This window comes from Astatotilapia calliptera, chromosome 6, assembly GCF_964374335.1.
Source record: "Astatotilapia calliptera chromosome 6, fAstCal68.1, whole genome shotgun sequence".
NCBI classification, from domain to species: Eukaryota; Metazoa; Chordata; class Actinopteri; order Cichliformes; family Cichlidae; genus Astatotilapia; species Astatotilapia calliptera.
In genome coordinates, this window is record NC_137427.1 from 727,912 (window position 1) to 750,223 (window position 22,312).

Consider the following 22,312-nt stretch of genomic DNA (forward strand, 5'->3'; position numbering starts at 1 on the left):
AGTAGGTCACGTGTAGCACCCTCCTCCTTCTCCTCCTCCCCCATTTCCTCCTCCCCCCTCCTCTCGGCTGCTGTTGGGTGTGATGGAGTGCCGCGAGGCCGTCGTGTCTTACCTGAGCTGGGGTCTGGTGGTGGGTGGGGGCGCTTACCTTCTGCGGCAGATGCAAAACTGCGCACGGTACGGCCGCTACGCGCCCACGAAGGCGCGCTGCTGCCCGGCCAGGCTCGGCTGGTTCTTGCAGGAGGTGCCGGCTCTCCTTGTGCCGCTGCTGCTGTTGCTGCTCTCCGCGGAGACCGGGACCGGGAGGAGGCTGCTGATCGGCACCTTCATGCTGCACTACTTCCACAGGTACGGTCTCATGCTCGCGTGCAGCTGAGAAACACTCACGATATAAACTTCTTGTTATTCATAGTGTCGAGGCGCTAGTGTCTAAACCGTAGTGTCGTTACAGGAGTAATGACTCGTTCGTAGAGCCAAGTCAGAGCACTTATGAACAGAGTGTTCCTTTGTTTAACGTTTTAGTCGTCCCGCATCACTTGTTTTAAAACTCGAGGGGACCGATCTTTCCAAGCGGTTGCACCCAGACTGTGGAATGCACTTCCCCTATTTCCACGGTGTTTGGACTCAGTGGAGACCTCCGAAAAGCAGCTGAAGACATTTTTATTTCAAAAAGCTTTTTATTAGACCAGGCTTTTCATGATGTATTTATGACTGTGTTGTGTTTTTACCATGTAAAGCATTTTGTGACACATGTCTGTGAAAGGTGCTATATAAATAAACTTTACTTACTTACTTTGAGCTGCTCCACCTAAAACTGTGGAAGTGCAGATCCACGCATGTTTGAGAGGTGTAACGGAGTGAAGGTGATTTTATTTCCACAGTGTTTTTTAAAGGAGGGAAACCTTCCTCCAAACGGACAGAGCAGTGGAGCCGCCAAGGGAAAGCACACGAATTAAAACCTGTATAATTAAAATATAATTTATCATATTTAAATAGTTAAAAATGTAAAATGAATTAAAATAACACTGGCCAGGGGACAACACAATAAAAATCATTAAAACACAACATTAAAAGTCCAGTGGCGTCCGCCACGGTATAACGGTGTGTTCACACCAAACGCGATGGACGCGAACCAAACGCCCCTAATTTGACGCGTGCACATTCGCGTCTCAACGCGTGTCCAAGACAAATCCATATTTTGACGCGCGTGAACCGGAAATGTGGGAGGAAGTTGTGCCAGACCGGTATCTTTGCAAGATGGCAGCTGTCGAGCTAGCGCTTGAAGAGAGAGTCTCCCTTCTCTATGTACTGTGGAGAGCAGAGCAGCGGCGTAAAAGACGTCCTCGCCGTACCTGGGTCCATCAGGTCCTCCAGAGGCGTGAGCATTTTGGTGAGTTTCACCACTTGCTCCAGGAGCTGCGCCTGGATGACGGCCGATTCCAGCGCTATCACCGTCGGCCAGTTTGAGGACCTGCTGTCCCGCGTCGGTCCCAGAATCGCCCGCCTAGACACCAACTACAGGCGCTCAATCCCACCTGCAGAGCGCCTGTCTGTCTGCCTGAGGTTAGTAAAAGTGTTTAATACGGTAGTCCTTTATTGATACCTGTGCTAATATGCTAAACCATCCATTTATACACTGCTAACATGGATGTGCTATGCTAACAGTGAATGCTGTCGGTGTTTACTGAAAGCAAACTGTGGTACAGAGACGACTCTTTATAATATTTCTAGTGATACTCAGAAGGTCTCATCAAGTCCCGATTTAATTCGATTTATGCTGTTATCAGTGTTTGCGATGATAGCATGGCTGTGGTGTCACATCAATGTATGCGCTCGGTGTTTGCTGATATCAAACTGTAGCATTAGCACCACTGAGTTAACCTTTGTAGTGATACTCACTCCTTTTTATTTAGACCTGGGGCCCGTTCTTCGTACCTCGCTAAGTAAGTTAGCTGGATGAGATTGTTGACGATTTCGCGTGATCCTGGATCGTTCGGTTCCCCGAAGCCCATCCGGGACTTGCTGTCATAGCAACAGAGCCGTAAGCGTAAACCTGCTCGGGAGCAGGTTTACTTTATGTAAACAGGATTAGATCGCGGCCACGCAGGTATGTCCGCTTCATTTATACGAAAGCAACAGCGATATTCCTCCACTGTTTCACCATAAATAAATATTATCAATGTAACTAAAGATAATGCAGCACTTGATCCTTTTATTGATTCCATACAGATACATACAGGTCATTTCCTAAAAAAGGGAAATGTACTATTAACATTCTATTACATGTATGTGATTATTACAGATGTAATTCATATTTCAGAGTAGTAATTGTAAATTACTTCGTGTAATCAAGATGAGAGACCACGGCTATAAAAGCGAAGGTGGATTTGGGAAGCCTGTCGCAGCCATGTCCTGTCCGTATACGCGAGCAACCCATTGCAGAAGGTGCAAGATTGATAAGGAGAGTTTCCAGAATTCAGCGTATATTGCGGGACAGACAGGATCCTTTAGCTCAGCGCGACAGTGTGCTCATAGAGAGCTATCGATTTTCCCGTGAGGATATTATTCACTTAACCAACTTGTTGACGAGGGGGTGCAGGACCACCACCTGTCTTTTTTTTGCTCTGCCCTTTTCTTGGTTGCTGTTATAAACAAACAGATTATTCCAGGGTCTCTTTCCAAGAGACTAAAAGCAATACAAGTGATAAATATTACCATTCTGTAGAATATTCTTATATTTCACTTTTACTTGTTCCCATGTTCTAGTGGGTCCTGTTGTGGCTCTAATGTGAAAGGGGATATAATATAACATATTATAATATAATATAATGTAATATAATATTGGATAATATGGTGTGATATGATAAATCTACCCTACTGCCTACTGGTGTTGGCCAGAGGGGCCGATGGCGCGATATGGCAGCCTGGCTACTGTCAGTCTGTCCCAGGGCAGCTGTGGCTACAACCGTAGCTGCCTCCACCAGTGTGTGAATGTGGGAGTGAATGAATAGTGGCATTGTAAAGCGCTTTGGGTGCCTTGGAAAGCGCTATATAAATCCACTCCATTATTATTGTTATTATTAAATTACTTACGAGTTTGATTTGTCAGCAACTTTCTGCCAGCCCTCTCTCCTTGCTTTTGCAGCCTTTGCAGTGTTCTCTTGTGTTTTAATTAAACTCTGAAACTCCTGAAATCCCTCACTCAAGAGTTCTTGCTCTGCTGCCGAAAAATACCGAGCGCGCTCCTTCGACATTTTCGCCGACCAATCAAAGGGTTGCCGATCAATGTTTCTACTATCGATGCGTAGCCCCTGTTGGGCCACCCAGTGATCTCACATTACTTCATCCAGCTGTACTAATCGTCAACAACAGGTGTGTTCGGGGAACCGGAATAGCGAGCTCAGAGTTAGCGCGATGATTTGGTCTTGGATGTTTCATTTGATCTTGGATGTAGTAAGCGACGTACGAAGAACGGGCCCTGGTTTAATTCTGGGATAGTTGAATGTTTGTATATAATCCCTGCAGCTGTCAGACTCTATAGCAGGGGTCACAGCCTTTATTAAGACAGAGTTAGATAAAACTGAACAGTTTGGTTCATCTCTAGTTACATGGTTCTATCTTGATAAGCTGTCTTTTCACAGATTAATTTTTCAAAAATATTAATGATTTAAGGAAGGAAAGGGCTACATGTCAACACACAACTCTTTATTTCTATTAATGTCTCACTTCATTCCTACCTGATTGACATGTTTAGGAATTGTGAGTGATTGGCTCACTGTAGTTGTGAAAGTTGCTACCAATCAAATTATGATATGTTAAAGTTAAAACAAAACACAACTGTTTTAGATATTATCTAATATACATTTTGTAATTATCCTTATAATTACAAAATGTTTTATGTAAGATTTAAGTTTTGTGATTAAATCTGACATCACAAAAGTATTTTGGAATTTGAATAATGTATTTTGTGTAGCTCAGGGGTCGCTGTAGCTCAGGTGGCAGAGCAGGTCAGCCACTAATCAGAAGGTCGGTGGTTCGATCCCAGGCTGCCTCCTGGCTGCATGCCAAATATCCTTGGGCAAGATACTAACCCGTGTTTGCCTACTGGTGGTGGTCAGAGGGCCCGGTGGCGCCAGTGTCCGGCAGCCTCGCCTCTGTCAGTGCGCCCCAGGGTGGCTGTGGCTACAATGTAGCTGCCATCACCAGTGTGTGAATGTGTGGGTGGATGACTGGATGTAGTGTGAAGCGCTTTGGGGTCCTTAGGGACTAGAAAAGCGCTATACAAATGCAGGCCATTTACATAATACTGATTTTGAACAATTCTGTCCAGGTTCCTTGTCACCGGGGACTCCTTCAGGACCAAGCATTCAGTTACAGAGTCAGATCACCCCCCAGGCAGCGACGTCCATCTGGGACTGTCTAGTGGATGACTTCATGGCTGTGCCTTCACCTGGAGACTGGCGGTCCATCACAGAGGGATTCCAGGAGCGCTGGAACTTTCCTCTGTGCTGTGCAGCTCTGGATGGGAAGCACGTCCAGACAAAGGCACCCCATATATCATATAGCAGACACACACATTGATATACACTAAATATTCATTTCATTTCTTTTTTGTGGTGCCCAAATTTATGCACCTGCTTGATTTTGTTTAAACAATTATTGCACACTTTCTGTAAATCCAGTAAACTTCTTTTCACTTCTCAAATATCACTGTGTGTGTCTCCTGTATGATATTTAACTGACATTTTTTATTGTAACAACGATTTATACGGGAAAATAATGTCTATTAACAAGGTTGCCCAAACTTCTGCATCCCACTGTATCAGTATATTTTGTCATTAGTATAATATGAAATAAATTCTACATGTGTCAAGTCGTGTGCCAACATTTGCTGTGTAGTAGAACTGAGACATTAGTCATTATAAACATTTATTTGAAATAATATTAAAAGTCTCAAACAGAAAAACATTAAACATAAATATATAAAATATAAGAATTTACAGAGAGACAGGAATAAAAAGGACCAGCTGCTCTCCAGAGCAGGAACAAGGCTGAGGAGGAAATGCTCCATTGGAGACTGGTGTGGCCTCTTCAGGGACTCCAGGATGGCCAGCTCCACCACCGATGGACCGTCCTGGGACCCGTCCCTCATCTGCCTCGGAGCCGTCCTCCTCTGTGGGCCTGTAAAACAGCACAAAACACAAAGACATGAGAAGGCTGCTACTAGATTTTAATTTCAACATTGAGAAAAAAAACAAACCAAAAACAGGATATAATCAGATTGGTTGTAGATATTTAGTAAAGGTGATCACAAGGGAATCCCACCGACTAAAAAGGTATCAGTGCTTGCTGTACATATCTGTGGGTGCAGCAGCAGGAGCTCAGGCACAGGGGATGCTCTGCTGCAGAATCAGTTGGTTCTATCAATACAGTATTAAATGTTAACAGGTTGGATATAATAATCGTAGAGTAGACAGTGGTCCCTCATTTATTGCAGGGGTTCTCAGAATAACTAGCCCCTGGTCACGCACTTTATACACTTTTTTCCACACACACACATGAACATTGGTCACAGTTCTCACAATTGATTCTCAAAGTGCAAACCTTTGTAGATTGCAAAACGTAAAAGTATTATTATGCCGCGGTTTGTCTTCATCTGCCTGCCACTTTCGTGCGCCTTTTTCCCTCGCGGTGCAGGTGTCTATTTCCGAATGAGGCTCATAGTTATGGGTGTTTTTGTGCTGTTTTTTCTATTGGACGCGATGGTTATCAAAACCAAACATGATAAATTTGGCAAGCGCAGGAGATTTGTCAATCAGGCTGCAGAATGCAATGCTGTACTGTGCAATAAAAAATCAGCGAAAAAGCAAAGCAGTGACGGATGAACAGCGGGACCACTGTGTGCTGTTTATTAATAAACAATAAAATATATTCCTAAATGACAACATGCATAAAAGCAGAACGGTATTTGTACGTCAGTGGGAAAATAGCGGTGGCTTGCTAGCTTTTGTGCGGCTTCCCGGGTCAGTGAAAACTTTCAAAAGAGAAATGAATGAACTTACCAGGTTGCCCGATCGCTTCACATATCTTCCTCCAAGCTCGGTCCTTTTTATTCCTGTCTCGGTACTGAAAGCAGCTGGTGTCGTACAGCTCCGAGTTGTTTGCTACCGCATTGATTAGCCTTCCCTCCATTGAAGAATGAAGGGCTTTGGCTGGATCTGCCCCTTTGACCTAGGTAACAGCCACGTCACCAGGCTCCTGATTGGTTGTCGCGGCGCAATTTGACGCTGGAGTTCAGATTTTTCCAACTCGAGCGGTAGACGCGTAACCCGCGTATGCACAAAATGCAACACAAAAACTGACGCGCGTGGTTTTATTCGTGCGTCAAACGCGCCTACACTCACGCGCGTTTCACGCGTTTTGGCGTTTTCGCGACGCAAATCTGCTTCCGAATTTTCACGGGACCCGCAATCGCGCGTCATCGCGCCTTTCCATTGACTTTACATGTAAACCTGACGCTCTATTCGCGTCCATCGCGTTCGGTGTAAACACGCCGTACTAAGAGTCACTAAGAATTAAAAATCCCGTGAAGCGGTGCAGGAGGGAAACCCGGCGGCGTCCTCGCCTTCCTCCCCGCGTTCTGCGCCCCGGTGTGCTAAAGAAAGGGAGGTAGCGGCAGTCACTACTCTTTTAGGCAGCTTTCATTCATTAAAAGGGGACAAGTCAAAAGACTTACCCCGGGTGGGCACAGCTCTTAACTCTGCCCGCCGCTTCTTTGTGACCACCAATATATCGGCACCGGCCCGTCCGCCGCCTCTAATCTCCCGCAGTGCGTAATCTGGCCTCCTGTTGCTGCAGCAGTCGGACCGCTCGCTCCGCGTCCCTGGTTGCTGGCGCTGTATCCTCCTGCCCAAATTGACAGATGCAACCAAAACATGCAGTATAAATAAAACACTCCACAAGGTATAACCAAAACATGCAATATAAAAAATAAATAAGCACACTTCCCTGGATGACAGACGCGGCTGAAGGACGGCCGTGTGAACTCTGTCCTCCAGCTCAGTCTGAGCAGCTCTGTGAGCATCTGCAGGAACAGATCTCCAGGTGTCTTGAAGGACGTTCACAGCTCTTCTTTGGATGTTTCTTGTTCTAGGATCCAGTACGACACCTGCTCAAGTCTGCCCACCTGTGAAGATCATCCTGTCATCTCCCCTTGTGTCAAATTAAAAGACTGACACAGAAAACACATGACTTTAAAAATAATCAAATTAAAGCACTAGTAGTATTTAAGTAGGTGCAAGTGTGCAAGTAGGAAATTATTGTGACATAATGTACACACATTATTATAAACATTACTGTATGGTCTTACGATTCATATAACAGTACTACATGGTATGGACGCGACGCACTAACGTCACTAACGCCACCGCTCCCAGGAGCGCGTGCACGGCAGCGGCGCCGTCATGGAAGGAAAACTCACCTTCTTAAAATCTGTTTCTGCTTTCTTCTTCTTAGTAATGAGGGCAGTCTTGGCAGACGATACAGGCGATATGCCCACATAGCTTCCTGTCCTCCTGCAGTTATAAGAACACATTTATGTGGTATTAGTATATGGAGCGTCAACAATAAAATTCCATGTCAATGAATTTTATGTATATTTTATGTATTTATAGTTGAAGATATAAAATGAGATATCCAAAAGAAATAACTGTACGTTTTGTAGAGGGATGTGGCACAAACAAATAAACAAACAAACATAAAAACAAATAAATAAAGAAGTTAGTCCACCCTCACAAGACTCCCTCCCACTCGTTCACGGTGGCGCACGTCTGGGTGGACTAACTAAAACAAAACTACAAGTAAATCAAAAGAAAAGGATAGCAGAGAGAGCCCAACAACAGCGACAAAACAAAGTCATCAATTTAAAACACGCAGAAAGCCCAGCCCTCCCTCTCCCGGCCACCTCCTCCAGCCTTTACAGCAGGCCAGCCGAGAGATAATCTCTCCAGCATGGCCTGGGTCTGCCCTGGAGCCTCCTCCCAGTTGGACACGCTCAAACCACCTCAGCTGGCTCCTTTTGATGGGAGGAGCAGCAGCTCTACTCTGAGCCCCTCCCGGATGGCTAAAGTTCTCACCTTGTCTCTAAGGGAGATGCCAGCCACCCTTCGGAGGATGCTCATTTTGCCTGATCCACGATCTTATTCTTTCGGTCACTACCCACAGCTCGTGACCATAGGTGAGGGTAGGGGCGTAGACCGACTGGTAAACTGAGAGCTTTAAAGCACCTCCTGAAGAACCTCCCACAAGACACTCCAAGGGACACGATTGAATGCCTTCTTCAAGTCCTCAAAACACATGTAGACTGGTGGGGCAAATTCCCATGCACCCTGGAGTAGCTCGAGAAGGTAAAGAGCTGAACTACTCTTCCTCGAAGGTGACAACAACTACAGACCTTCACCTTCATCATGAGCTTGATCACAAACGGCACAAGCTGCAGAAATGAGCTTTCTCCACAAGGTGGATGGCCTCTCCCTTAGAGAGAGGCTGAGGAGCTCGGCGATCCGAGAGGAGCTCAGAGCCACTACTCCTCCACATCTAAAGGTGTCAGTTGAGGTGGTTTGGGCATCTGACAAGGATGCCTCCTGGGTGTTTCAGCGTATCCGAAGGAGGCCCCGGGGTGGCCTTGGAACGCCTCAGGGTTCCCCTGGATAAACTGGAGAGGGGGGTTTGGGCATCCTTACTTAGGCTGCTGTTCCCATAACCCGGCCATGGGGGCTTCCATAAGTGGAAGAAAATGAGTGGATGGATGGGCGATTGAGCCATGTTACCATTTCCCATATTATAAACTATGATCAAAACTGTCACCAGCATAAATAATGAGTTTCCATTAAACCCTAACCTCAGTTAAACACCTGCGCTACTGCGCTGTTCTCTCCTGGAACCTTTAATAGAGCCTCCTGGCTGTAACGTCACCCTAAACCGGACAAACAGAAGAAATCTCTGAGGTGATCACAGAAAGGTTTCCATTATTGTTGGAGCAGGCTGTCAGGCAGAGCACGCTCTCATTGCAGGGCTGCATTCAGCCACACAAACTCTTTGTTACCAGTGACAGTGAATATATCATGTGCACTTACTTATAACAGAGCTGCTGACAGGCACACCCTGCAGTCTGTGCCAGCATGTTGGGAAACATTTGACTTTCAGTTGGATCGAGTTCAGGATTGTCTCAATAGTTATTGTAAACATGTTCTCCAAAGTGCTTTATCATTGGAGGGATCGTTACATCCAGCCGTGCTATCCACGAAGTTCGTTTTGTTTTTATAGTGTTTAACACAAAGAACAATCTTATTTCAAAACGTTATATTTTTTAGAACAATGAACAGACGAGCTCAGAGAAGCATACACTTTAAAATACTGGGTTTAAAACTTTGCATACAAAACTTAAAATGTTCACGAATGCTCAGTGAGCCGCTTCCAGACACACGGAGACATCCAGACGATAGTTAAATTCCACTTTTGCCTGATCGCGTGGAGGATGCACATCTTTATCCGGTTGTTCAGTGATGACGCGACGAATCCTACTTCCGGGTCTAAAGTAGTCTGCGTTTAATATGGCTTTTGTGTTGTTAACATGTTTAATGTTTTGTATTTTCTTCTATTTGATCTCAAAAAGCTCCTAAAACAGTCAGTGATCACTGTTGACCTCCCTCAGCTTTTATTACCGCTAATCATTTATTTAAGCTCAGTTTTTAAAACCTTAGGATGTAACTACAGCCCAGCCCATGCAGCAGTATATGAATGACTAACCTCGTATTGTGGATGGATTATCTCAGTTGTTCTCCTGGCTGAAGTTTGGTTCTTTTACAGCATCCTGCCATGCGATTACATTTGTTCCTGACCACCGAGAACACTCACGTTAACTTTTATCGAGTGGAAAAAAAGTTAGCTTGTTTATATTATGCTAACATAGCTGTGTCGCTAGCGGTCACGTAGCACATCATTATATACCAGCTAGCCCAACTTCAGTAACCCTACAAACGTCACTGCTGTTTAGTTTTCTGTCTTCATTTATGCTGGAAGTGATAACAGAGCTGTACGTTTTAATTTGTTTCCAAAACCCCGCAGTCAGGACATGCTATATTGTATTTAGATAGAAGCTAGCGAGCTAACTCCCTGCTAACTTCTAACTCCATTAAATGTCATAAATTCCGTTTATGCCTGGATGTTAAACTCAATTGTTACACCTGGTAGAGCAGAACGCTGATCATTTTATTAAAGATGAAAGACTTTAGACAGTTTTTCAACTCTCAGTAATGCCATAGTGATCGTTTGATATATGGACCTGCAGCGGAGTTTAGGCCCAGACACGGCTAGTGACGTCAGACTTTACGACCGGATAGCTCGCTTCCACCATGGATCCGTACAACATCATTCCATCATAGAAAAGTCTGAGTTTAGCTGGAAAGGAGCTTGGAAGTGAATTTTCTTATCCTTTAACACTTTGTTTGCCTCGGAGTACTGCCTTCTTTGTTTCAGGACCTCATGGTCCCCCGGGCCGTGTCTGGTTAGCAACTCTTCATCCTCCGGTGCTTCGATGCTAGCTGAGGTTTGGCTAGTGTCATCTTCCTCGTTAAACAGCTCAGCTTGCGTCTTCCTTGTCTTCACTTTAGGCATTTTCAAAGCCCAATTTATTAAGTTTACTATTGCACTACTGCACTAAACTACTTGTACGAACTAGAGTTAAAGTGGGCTGATTTATTTAAGTGTAAGTTGGTTCTTCTGCTGCCATCTCGCTTCTTCCAGCTGGAAGTCCACCTGTGACAGTTAAATTCATCCCATAGTTTGGTGACCGGTTCAGGAGTCACTGCTGTGATTTCACAGTCCACAGTTGTTGGAAGCGGAGGCATGTAAATGGAGCCTGCTATAACCACCACAGTCTGTATTACTGGGCTCATTATCTACTAGTTAAACCTTTACTCAAAAAGCATCTCTAGACCCAGCAGTCTTAGCTAATTATAGGCCAATCTCCAACCTTCCTTTATATCAAACATCCTTGAAAGAGCAGTTGTCAAACAGCTAACAGATCATCTGCAGAGGCTTATTTGAAGAGTTTCAGTCAGGTTTCAGAGCTCATCACAGCACAGAAACAGCTTTAGTGAAGGTTACAAATGATCTTCTTATGGCCTCTGACAGTGGACTCATCTCTGTGCTTGTCCTGCTAGACCTCAGACCTGTTTCTGACCAGGATATGGCCTTCAGTGCACACATGAAACCATAATGTAGGACTTTCTTCTCCCAGGATAAAAATGACAAATATCCTGTTTCAGAGTGATGCTGAAAAACTGGTTATGCAGCAACAGGTTTAGGCTGCTGGGGGATTCCCATGATGCACTGGGTGTTTCTGCTTCACTCACTATGTGTTAACAGACCTCTCTGCATTGAATCACATCTGTTATTAATCTTTGTCTCTCTTCCACAGCATGTCTTTATCCTGTCTCCCTTCTCTCACCCCAACCGGTCGCAGCAGATGGCCCCGCCCCGCCCCTCCCTGAGCCTGATTCTTTGTTATTCTTTACCTTACAATATAGAGCGCCTTGAGGCCACTGTTGTTATCAATTGGCAGTAATCAAATCGAATTGAACTGAATCAGGAGGAATAAGTGTTGAAGGCAGGAGACCTGCTGACACGGCTAACCTCGCGTCTGGAAAAGATCATTGCTGTTGTTGGATTGTGTGTCCACAGGTGTTTGTACTTTGCGTCGTAATAAAATGACGGTAAAAGGCTCCGCCCACTTCCTATCCATGTCTTACCATGCAACGACTCTGTGAATGGACTGGAGAAGTGTAGTGGTAGAGTCCTCCGTCAGGAATGAGATATGTGTGTCGACTTTTTATTCTCCCTTAAAATTATTATGCCATAACGCTGCACAGAGCAGCTCTGCTAACAGGTTATGGGCCCAGAGCAGCAGTAAAGAGATCCTAGAGATCCTGTAACTGCCAAAGGAAGGGCAGCGTTTCCTGAAACCGCAAGTTACCGGCAGGTGTTAAAAGTTTGGCACGATTGAGTGAGTAAGCGTTTTTGTGCATCATGAGCAGACGCGCGGCAGAGTCGGGCAGTCGATATTCCCGTTTGCAATTTGATGGAGATGAAAGGAAATATGAGATATGGGAAACGAAGTTCCTTGGTCATCTCAGACTACAAGGTTTGAAAGATGTCATCTTAAAGGCTGAGGGTGATGAAGAAGCCGATGGTGAAGATGATGACAAAAATGCAGAAGCATATGCAGAGTTGATACAATTTCTGGATGACAAAAGTTTATCGTTAGTTATGAGAGATGCAGTTGATGACGGACGGAAAGCCCTAAATATTTTGAGAGGTCATTATGCAGGAGTGGGCAAGCCAAGGATCATAAGTCTGTACACCGAACTTACTTCTCTCACAAATGAAAAGAATGAAAGTGTGACGGACTATATTATCCGAGCAGAAGCAATTATCACAGCGTTAAAAAATGCGGGTGAGTCATTAACTGATGGGCTTCTGATCGCAATGATAATGAAAGGTCTACCAGAGACGTTTAAACCCCTGATTGTGCACGTTACACAGAGCGAAGCAAAAATCACATTTTCAGAGTTTAAAGTAAAACTCAGAAGTTATGAAGAAACCGAGAGAATGCGTGCGGCTGTAACTGATGACAACGTAATGAGGACAAAAGTGCAATTAGACCAGGATTCTACTTCATGGCGAGCAGATGACCGAAGATCAAAGAATAATGAGATTGTGTGTTTTAAATGTGGACTAAAGGGACACACTGCAAGAACGTGCCGATCCAGAGTATGGTGCAGTTTTTGCCGGAGTAGTACACACAAAGATGTGACCTGTAGAAGGAAGCTAAGACGGGATGAAGCGAGAGGGGTTGTGGAGAAGGACTACGCGTTCAGGACGGGCTCCGAACCCCAGAGGGTCCCGGACGGCGGCCAAGAGATGCTGAATAACCAGCTACTGGTGGATACGGGAGCGACGTCACATATCTTTACGAAGATCGAGAGTTTTAAGACTTTTGATGACACATTTCGACCCGAGGCTCATTGTGTAGAGTTGGCTGACGGAAGGCGGAGCAGAGGAGCTGCAAAGCGGCGAGGAGATGCTGAGATAAGTATGATTGACAGTAAAGGACGCAGTCACAAGGTAACATTGAAACAAGCACTCTACATTCCATCGTTTCCACAGGACATTTTGTCAGTAAAAGCAGCTACTAGTAACGGAGCCACTGTGGTTTTCAAACACGGGGACAGTTTTCTTAAACATGTTGATGGAACAAAATTCCCTATATATGAACACGAGAGACTGTTCTTTATAAACACTGTGCAAGAGTTTGAAGAGAAATGTAATGGATGTTTTGATATGCAAACGTGGCATGAAATTCTAGGACACTGTAATTATGAGGATGTTCAAAATCTGCAAAATGTCGTTGATGGAATGGAAATTAAGGGTAAAATCAACAAAAACATGCAATGTGAAGCCTGTATACAAGGGAAGTTTATCCAAACTAGGAACCGAGAACCAGATGAAAAGGCCAGGGCAGCATTAGAGTTGGTAGATACGGATTTAGCTGGTCCGATTACGCCAAACTCTAAAGAAGGGTTTAAGTATGTTTTGTCGTTTGTTGATGATTATTCAGGTGCAACATTTGTATATAATCTGAAACACAAAAGTGATACAACTCAAGCAACTGAAAGATTTATTGCAGATGTGGCGTCATATGGGAAAATCAAGTGCATTCGTTCTGATAATGGAACTGAATTTACAAGCAGACAGTTCAGAGATTTATTAAGTAGACACGGCATTAGGCAGGAAACTTCGGCGCCATATTCGCCTCATCAAAACGGAACAGCAGAGAGGAACTGGCGTACACTTTTTGACATGGCGAGATGCATGTTAGTTGAGAGCGAATTGCCAAAGTCTTTATGGCCATATGCAGTACAAACCGCGGGAGTGATTCGGAACCGATGTTTTAACAAACGCACAGGTCAGACAGCGTATAAGATGTTAACTGGAAAAAGACCTGATCTTTCTAGAATGAAAAAATTCGGATCATTGTGCTATGCTTATAAACAAAATAGGGGAAAGCTGGATCCAAGATGCGACAAAGGTGTTTTCTTGGGATATGACAAAAATAGTCCAGCATATTTGATCTATTTCCCAAAAACCGGGAAAGTTGAAAAGCACAGATTGATAAAAATACTAAATCCCGCGACAATGGATCAACAAACACAGAGTGATCAGATGTATGAAGATGAGGTTTATGAATCCAGAAAAGATGGTGAACCCAAACAGACGAAGGATGAGGATATTCCAGATGGTAGTGAAAGCAGTCAAACTGAGTCCGAGGTTAAAACTGAGGATAAAGTAGATGCTGGAGCTACACGTTATCCATCCAGAATCAGAAAGAGACCTGATTATTTGAGTGATTATATCACGGATGTGAAAGAGTGTGAAAATGAACAGATGCAAACCAGTGTTGATTATTGCTACAGATTGTTGTGTGAAATACCCACATCATTTAGCGAAGCTATTGTGTCAAGTGAGTCAAAAGAATGGGAAAAAGCGATGAATGAAGAAATCCAATCCCTTAAGGAGAATGACACATTTACTTTAACCACTTTACCAGAGGGTAAGAAAGCAGTGGGGGGTAAATGGGTTTATGCCGTTAAAAAGAACTCAGACGGATCAGACAGATATAAAGCTCGATTTGTGGCTAAAGGTTTTAGTCAAACAAAAGGAGTTGATTATGAGGAGACTTTTTCACCGACTGCTAACTTATCGAGTGTGAGAGTTTTGATGCAGAAAGTGGTTCAGGATGATATGTTGGTTCACCAGATGGATGTAAAAACCGCCTATCTACACGCACCAATAAATGAAGAAATATATATACAACAACCAGAAGGTTTTGAGACAGAATCAAGTGAGACTAATAAACTGGTGTACAGACTAAAGAAATCACTTTATGGGCTGAAGCAATCGGGTCGTAACTGGAACCAAACCTTACATGACTATTTAAGCAGTTGTGGATTTAGACAAAATATTGCTGATCATTGTGTGTATTCAAAAGAAACTGAAAGTGAAAAAGTAATCATCATAGTGTGGGTGGATGATTTACTCATTGCAGCTAACAATGAAAATGTGCTTTCAGGCGTGAAAGAAATGCTCTCTTCTAAATTCCAAATGAAAGATCTGGTGAAACTTAACCATTTTCTAGGAATAGATTTTCTTCAAGAAAAAGAATGTGTCAGAATGTCACAGAAAATATATATTGAGAACATTTTAAAGAGATTTAACATGCAAAACTGTAAGCCAAGGTTAACACCCTGTGAACAGAAATGGACTCATTCTGAACCACCACTCACAACCACTAGCACTTTATATAGCCTCTGTAGAAACTATCTACACCCTCACTTATCTTAACTGCACTACTGTATAGCTCTGTGTAAATAATCATTCTGTACATTCGATAATCTTTAATCCTACAACTGTTTACAACTTGCATAGTTCCCATTTCTGTATAGCTGTATATCCCAGATTCTGTAAAGTTATTTATTTCATATTCTGTATAGTTTTTCATATTTATATCCTGTTCATATCCTGTACATAGCTTGTACTCACTACAGCCTGTACATACTTATAGTTATAGAATATTCACAACATACTTCATACCGTGTACATTATAACATACCATAATAGACCCATTTCTGTAATATACTCACATATCTATATTATTGCTAATATATATTGTAATATATCTATATCACTAAAGCACTTCTGGATGGATGCAAACTGCATTTCGTTGCCCTGTACCTGTGACATGTGCAATGACAATAAAGTTGAATTCTATTCTATTCTATTCTATAAATTCGAGACATTACCAGATGTGAGGAGATATCGTGAAGCGGTAGGATGTCTTATTTATCTGAGCTATTGTACGCGACCTGATTTAAGCTATGTTGTCAGCAAACTGTCACAACATTTCAATGCGCCAACTGTTGATGATTGGACAGCAGTGAAACATGTTCTGAGGTATCTAAAAGGTAGTCGAGGAAAAGAACTGTGTTTTAGGAAACGTTCAAGTGGAAAACTAGGTCTACAAGCATACAGTGATGCAGATTGGGCATCCGATGTTTCTGATAGACGCAGTATGACAGGTTATTGTGTAAGCCTAAATGAAAATGGTCCTTTGATATCATGGAAAACCAAAAAGCAGACAACTACAGCACTATCAACTTGTGAAGCCGAATACATGGCATTAGCAGCAACAGTTCAGGAATGTATGTATTTGACTTATTTGATTCAAGATCTTGATGAGTTTGAGTATGAAATACCTATGATATTGGAGGACAATCAGGGAACAATCGCTTTGTCAAAAAATCCAGTGAACAGACAAAGATGTAAACACATTGATGTGAAATATCATTTTATAAGGTCAGCTGTACATGAAAGGAAAGTGCTCATTGATTACTGTCCAACTGAGTCAATGGTAGCAGATATGATGACGAAACCAGTTTCAAAGTCTAAGTTAGACAAATTCTCTGTATTTGTGTTTGGAATGTAAGATGTTTTTTTCGGAGGATTGTTTTTCCCCAACCTGTGTACAAGTGGGGGTGTTGGATTGTGTGTCCACAGGTGTTTGTACTTTGCGTCGTAATAAAATGACGGTAAAAGGCTCCGCCCACTTCCTATCCATGTCTTGCCATGCAACGACTCTGTGAATGGACTGGAGAAGTGTAGTGGTAGAGTCCTCCGTCAGGAATGAGATATGTGTGTCGACTTTTTATTCTCCCTTAAAATTATTATGCCATAACGCTGCACAGAGCAGCTCTGCTAACAGCTGTAGTGACATCACAACAGTAACTCTGAAAGTGATAATCATTCGCTGATAACTAATAACTGAGGCGTGCACCTCAGTGATTCTGACAAAATGCCATTGAATTATGTCATCATGGCATGACGAGTGGAGAAACCGGGAATTCTGGGTGGATGTTTGAACACTTCTTGGAAAATGCATCTGTTTCATTTTTTAGAGTTTATTTAAAAACATCAGGGAGACAGTCCTGAGGTAAGCACACAGACCTGTCCGTGGGCGGAGTTTCCTCTATCTGGGACACAAACAGATGCTGAAGGAGGGTTTTCTAACCCACTGACACTTAAGGTTGTTGTGTGTGGGAGCTCCATGTCAAACTGGAAGGGGGGTCGTTGCAGATCACTGGAGACTTTTACTTTGAAGGGGGGTGAAGTTCAAACAGAAGGTAACATGAGTTTGTCCCTCAGGAGCATAATCTACGCCTTCCTGACCAGAGGACGACCCATCCCGCTGATCATCATAGTCTACGCCGTAATCTTCTGCTCGCTCAACGGTTTCCTGCAGGGCCACTTCCTGCTACACTGCGCTCGCTTTGAGGACACCTGGCTGACCCGCGCCCGCCTCACTGCAGGTGAGTCACAGCTACACCCACCAGTCACCATGAGGCCTCGCCACCATTGTCCTGAAGATTTCGTTTCGAGGCTGTAAAAACTACATTACCCACAGTCCTTGGTGGGTTTTTCCTTAAAGAGGAATGTTTAACAGCGAGGCTTTGATTGGTGTGGGTCAGTGAAGGGCATGATGGGAGTCGTAGCTGGACGTCCCGTAGTGACTTTGGTCTTTAATCCAGACCACACTGACCAATCACCATCATCCGTTATCATTACATCAAGAAGGCAGCAGTCGTAGGAGGAAGATGCAGTGAAGTCCTCCACCACCACGCCTCCACACAGAGAGGTCATGTCAGGGTCACCACGTATATGATTGCTGATTCAAACATCTGCTGACTTTTACCTTTAAAAGTCTTCTGTTTTCCACACTGGGATAAAACTACGACAGGAAAGCCAACTCGGCTTCAGCATCTGGCTGGTTGGTTCTGTGTTCTGGTTCTGTGTTCTGGTTCTGTGTGTGGTCTCCATGATGCTCTGCGGCTTCATGGAGACCACACACAGAACCTGCATTACAGTCTGCAGTCTGGATTCAGGGTCCTGGACCGTTGGCAGACAAGCTAAATTTAGCCCACTCATAATCACGTCTTTATAAGTTTAGTTCGGCTAATCTTACACATGGGAACAGAACTCTGACACTAATAATAATCTTATTGGTTGTTGGGCCATCAACACGATTCAACGTAAGAAAAAAGGAATCGGGTGACGTACACCAGGCCTCAAAGAAGACAGCAGCTCGTATGAACATGTAAGTTTATGCAGGTAAACCTCAGCGAAAGGCTACCTGGGCCCTGTTTCAGGAAGCCGGTTTAGTGCAAGCTCTGAGTAAGTATACCCCGAGTTAACGAAAACTCTGGGTTTTCAGTTTCACAAAGCGAGTTTAGATTAATTCTGAGTGAGTTACTATGACGACACACTCCGTGAAGCTAACCTGCCCCCTAGCAGGTTTACTTCAACTAACCCTGACTTTCTCCGCCTCTTTGTCGGAAACCTGACAGTAGGAAGTGTCAGACATGGCGTGCTCCTTCCTTGAAGAGCCAGTAGATGTTGAAGCCCAAATTCTCCGCAGAGCTCTCCGCCGGGAGAGAGTGATCAGAGCGCGTCTGGACATTTTATCATTTCCTGATGATTTCCTGTGTGAACGTTACCGTTTCTCAGCACAATCTATAATTTATTTGAATAACATCCTCAGGCCTAATATTGCTCATGTGACACATCGCGGACATCCTCTCAGTTCTGTACATATTATTTGTATCGCACTTCGGTTTCTTGCAAACGGGAGCTTTCTGTATAATATTGGTGACGCTGAGCACGTTTCCAAGGCTACCGTCTGTCGGGCAGTCAGGAATGTTACAGTTGCACTGAAACGTCTCCTGTACTCGTTTGTGTTCCCCGGTCACAGACCCACAAGATTTATCAAAGAGGGATGCCACAAAATTGCAGGTATCAGGATGAACAGAACTTAATTCATGATGTGGTGATATTTGAACTACTACTTAAATTGCACATTTATTTTCAGGGTTCCCAGGCGTGATTGGCTGTACAGATGGCACTCACATTCCAATCATTGCTCCTTCAGTAAATGAAGGAGACTATGTGAACAGGAAGTCTTTCCACAGCATTAATGTACAGGTACATAGTTCCCTGTAGCATTTCAAACTAACAAATCATTTCATTATAGTAATGGATGCTAATTTGTGTTCTCTGCACTGTGAAGATCATATGTGATGCTGCCAACATTATCACAAATGTGGAAGCCAACTGCTCAGCCTCTGTGAGTGGTGGTGGTGGAGGACCCCCACCTGTTTTTCGGGCCTCCGCTTTTTTTCTGTTGGCTATAACGGGCCACATTTGAGCATACAGAGTAAGCAAATATGTACTTGTAATGTGCTCAGATAATTTCAATAAGTGCTTACAGAGGGGAAATTAATGTAGCCTCTAACTGCAATTGATTTACATGGGACAAACAGACCAAGCACTATGGCTCATAATACAATTACACCTTACCTGTTTGGACTATATTTTTATATTTCATTTTTACTTGCTGCCAGGAACGTTTGGGGCCTGTTGGGTTGCACCTGCGCTCAAATCACATCACAAAATAAAATGTATGAAATATAATATAATAAAATAACGTGTTAAATGGGTGGAAATCCCTCGATCAATGTTTAAATTAACACTCACGCATTGACTCTGTCGGCTATGTTTTGCCATGCATGCTCTCTTTCTTTTGCAGCTGAGCCTGTGTTACTTTTTTTCTGCAAAATTTGCATGTTATCGGCATATGCTGCCATCAGAATTTCAGCCTCAAGCGCTGTAAAATACATTGACCGCGCCTTCTTTCCCTCCGTCTCCATGGTGACTCGCTTAATCTGTGCTCCACTAATCAGGGCTTTATGTATCCTCGTGCGCGCGCTTAACTTGGGGTTAAAGCAACTCCGCGTTGACTGAATTAATTGTTATCAGCCTTTCTGAAACCGAATATTCCGAGTTGGACAGTTCGGGGTTACTCAACCCTGAGTATCGTTTTTCACTCTGAGTTTTCTAAACCGGCTTCCTGAAATAGGGCCCTGGTCACCCAGGAAACCAAGCCCAAAGTGCCAAGCTGTCAGCTACAAAGTGATGTGTGGGTGGGGCTTTAGACCAGGTGATTTTACCTGTTTTGTGAAGCTGTACAGGCGCACCTGATGAACTCTGTCTGTGTCTGAAGGTATTGTTGTGTTTGCACTCGGTATGATCATCAACATCCACAGTGACTACATCCTGCGTGGGCTGAGGAAACCTGGAGAGGTTATCTACAGAGTCCCCCATGGTACGTCGCGTCCTCCTCGTGAGCAGACCTCCTCGCCGTTAGAGGCTGCTGCCTCTCGTTAAGCCGCTGCTGTCTCTGTGTTTCAGGGGGCATGTTCGAGTTTGTGTCTGGGGCAAACTTCTTCGGGGAGATCGTGGAGTGGTGTGGATACGCTGTAGCTGTCTGGTCTTTGCCAGCCTTCGCCTTCACCTTCTTCACCATCTGCTCCATCGGGCCCCGAGCCTGCATGCACCACAGGTAACGAGCCTCTGACGAGGCTTTGCCGCTGCTGATGCGACTGGGAGAGTGTGATCATTAAGACAGCTGGTCCTCCAACAGGAAACACATTTCTGACCATTCCGAGTGTCCGGCTAAGCGAAGTGCTCAGAAACAAAGTCCCTGAGTTTCTTTGGCTCTCGTTAAAAAGTCTTTGGGGTCCAGAAATACTTGAGTGCCAGGTCAGTCCTGCACGGGGGGCTTCGTAAAGGTACTGAGGCGTGTGCTGTAGAGCACAGCGTCAGCATGTTTCACACAACGCTGATAAAAATGCTGCACAGTTTCCATTTAAAGGCTTCACTTTGTGTTTCTGGCTGTTAAACCCAAACACCATCATGAGAAGTTCTCTCCTCTGAAATGAAACTGTGCTTTCTGCAGAAACTACCAGCAGAGGTTCGAGGACTACCCTCGCTCCAGGAAAGCCATCATTCCCTTCATCCTGTGAGGAGCACCGAGCTCGGCCGACTCCGGAGATTGAAATCTGCTCCTCTGATCCTCTGATGAAGTTCTTTACCAGCTTCACTCTTCATCCAAAGTTTATGCATTTGTTTAATCATCACCTGCATGGTTTTTACTCCTGACGTTGTCCTAGTGTTCCCCTTGATGACGTAGCTTCCTCTAATGAGCGTTTGACTTCAGAGCGCGTCCTCCTGTGCTGGCGCGTGCATCATGCACAGAGACGAGCCTCGACCCAAAGACGTGAATGAAGATTTAAATTTGACGCTGTTCGGATTCTTTCACCTGCTGGCTCCACACGGCCTGTTTTTTAGTTCTGATGTAGCAGCGCGTGCAGGCTGGAAGGCGGTGTTCTGGATATCGTCATTTGTGTTATGATGGAGGTCCGAGTGTGCGTGGGTCAGCCTGGTTTGCTCTGAGGCCAGCATGCCGTACTAACAGGACATTATGATTTTGTATTATTAAAAACACAAAAAAATTAATTTCATATTTAGTAGGGGTGCAACGATATTCGTATCGATATTGAACCGTTCGATACAGTGCTTTCGATACGCATATGTATCGAACAATACAACATTTGTCAGGCTACATTTCACTGTGTGTTATACTTGTATAACTATGCATGTGACAAATAAAGAACCTTGAACCTTGAACCTTGAACCCTTGTAATTTATTTGATCAACTTTCCTTCTGACGATGCTGTCTGTGTGGAGCGCTCAGTGGATCTGCGTTCGACTACTCCTATGCGCTCAAAATGTGGTCATAAATATTTTGTACTTGTAAATCAGTTTTGTATGTGCAAAAAGAATTTGTGTGTTCTGTTCTGTTTTTTTTGCTGTTTCTTCAAATGTTGAATAAAAACATGTATGCTAATTCATAACCAGAAAGCTTTGTAATGAAGACTGTCATTTCCAAAACACTGCCCGCCCCCCGCGGTCCACAGCGCTGTTGAAAAGGCTGTGGAAGTCCCTGTATTAAACACGTAGACCTGTGACATAAAAATCACCAAACTCGGACGACCACAGACTGTTTTCCTTCGTGGTGATGAAGGAAAACGCTGGGCTGGCATGTAAAAGGGCATTTATTCCCTTCAAGGACCTGCAGTTCAAAAAAGCGCCCCTCGACAGCCAAACCCATCTGTTCTCTGATTGGATTGTTACATTTGTGATTGACATGACATTGACCAATCAGATGATAGGAAGAAAAATAGGGTCAAAATTCGTACTTGTAACTTGCAGGGTTTTTTTTGCTAAGTCCACACACAAATTC

At 44.0% G+C, this 22,312-nt stretch overlaps 1 protein-coding gene and 2 long non-coding RNA genes across 3 annotated transcripts; 2 read left to right on the forward strand and 1 right to left on the reverse strand.

Moving 5' to 3' along the window:
- The first annotated feature begins 82 nt into the window (after window positions 1–82).
- Window positions 83–21,696, forward strand: srd5a2a (steroid-5-alpha-reductase, alpha polypeptide 2a). The gene is made up of 5 exons (XM_026169598.2): window positions 83–348; window positions 17,320–17,483; window positions 20,231–20,332; window positions 20,419–20,569; window positions 20,966–21,696. The coding sequence occupies exons 1-5, from the start codon at window positions 83–85 to the stop codon at window positions 21,030–21,032; spliced, it is 750 nt and encodes a 249-aa protein (XP_026025383.1). The 3' UTR covers window positions 21,033–21,696.
- On the forward strand, window positions 355–4,873 carry LOC145429173 (uncharacterized). The gene is made up of 2 exons (XR_013909389.1): window positions 355–1,563; window positions 4,331–4,873. It is a non-coding gene; the product is annotated as an uncharacterized LOC145429173 (long non-coding RNA).
- LOC145429174 (uncharacterized) lies at window positions 4,917–7,566 on the reverse strand. Its single transcript, XR_013909390.1, has 2 exons — window positions 7,481–7,566; window positions 4,917–7,231 (listed from the first exon to the last, which is right to left on the reverse strand). It is a non-coding gene; the product is annotated as an uncharacterized LOC145429174 (long non-coding RNA).
- Window positions 21,697–22,312: the final 616 nt, after the last annotated feature.

Excerpts from the sequence above, each read along its gene's own strand:
- srd5a2a (XM_026169598.2), top strand. The coding sequence starts at position 83 with ATGGAGTGCCGCGAGGCCGTCGTGTCTTACCTGAGCTGGGGTCTGGTG. Across the intron at positions 17,484-20,230 it reads CCGCGCCCGCCTCACTGCAG|GTATTGTTGTGTTTGCACTC; the intron begins GTGAGTCACAGC and ends CTGTGTCTGAAG. Across the intron at positions 20,333-20,418 it reads TATCTACAGAGTCCCCCATG|GGGGCATGTTCGAGTTTGTG; the intron begins GTACGTCGCGTC and ends TCTGTGTTTCAG.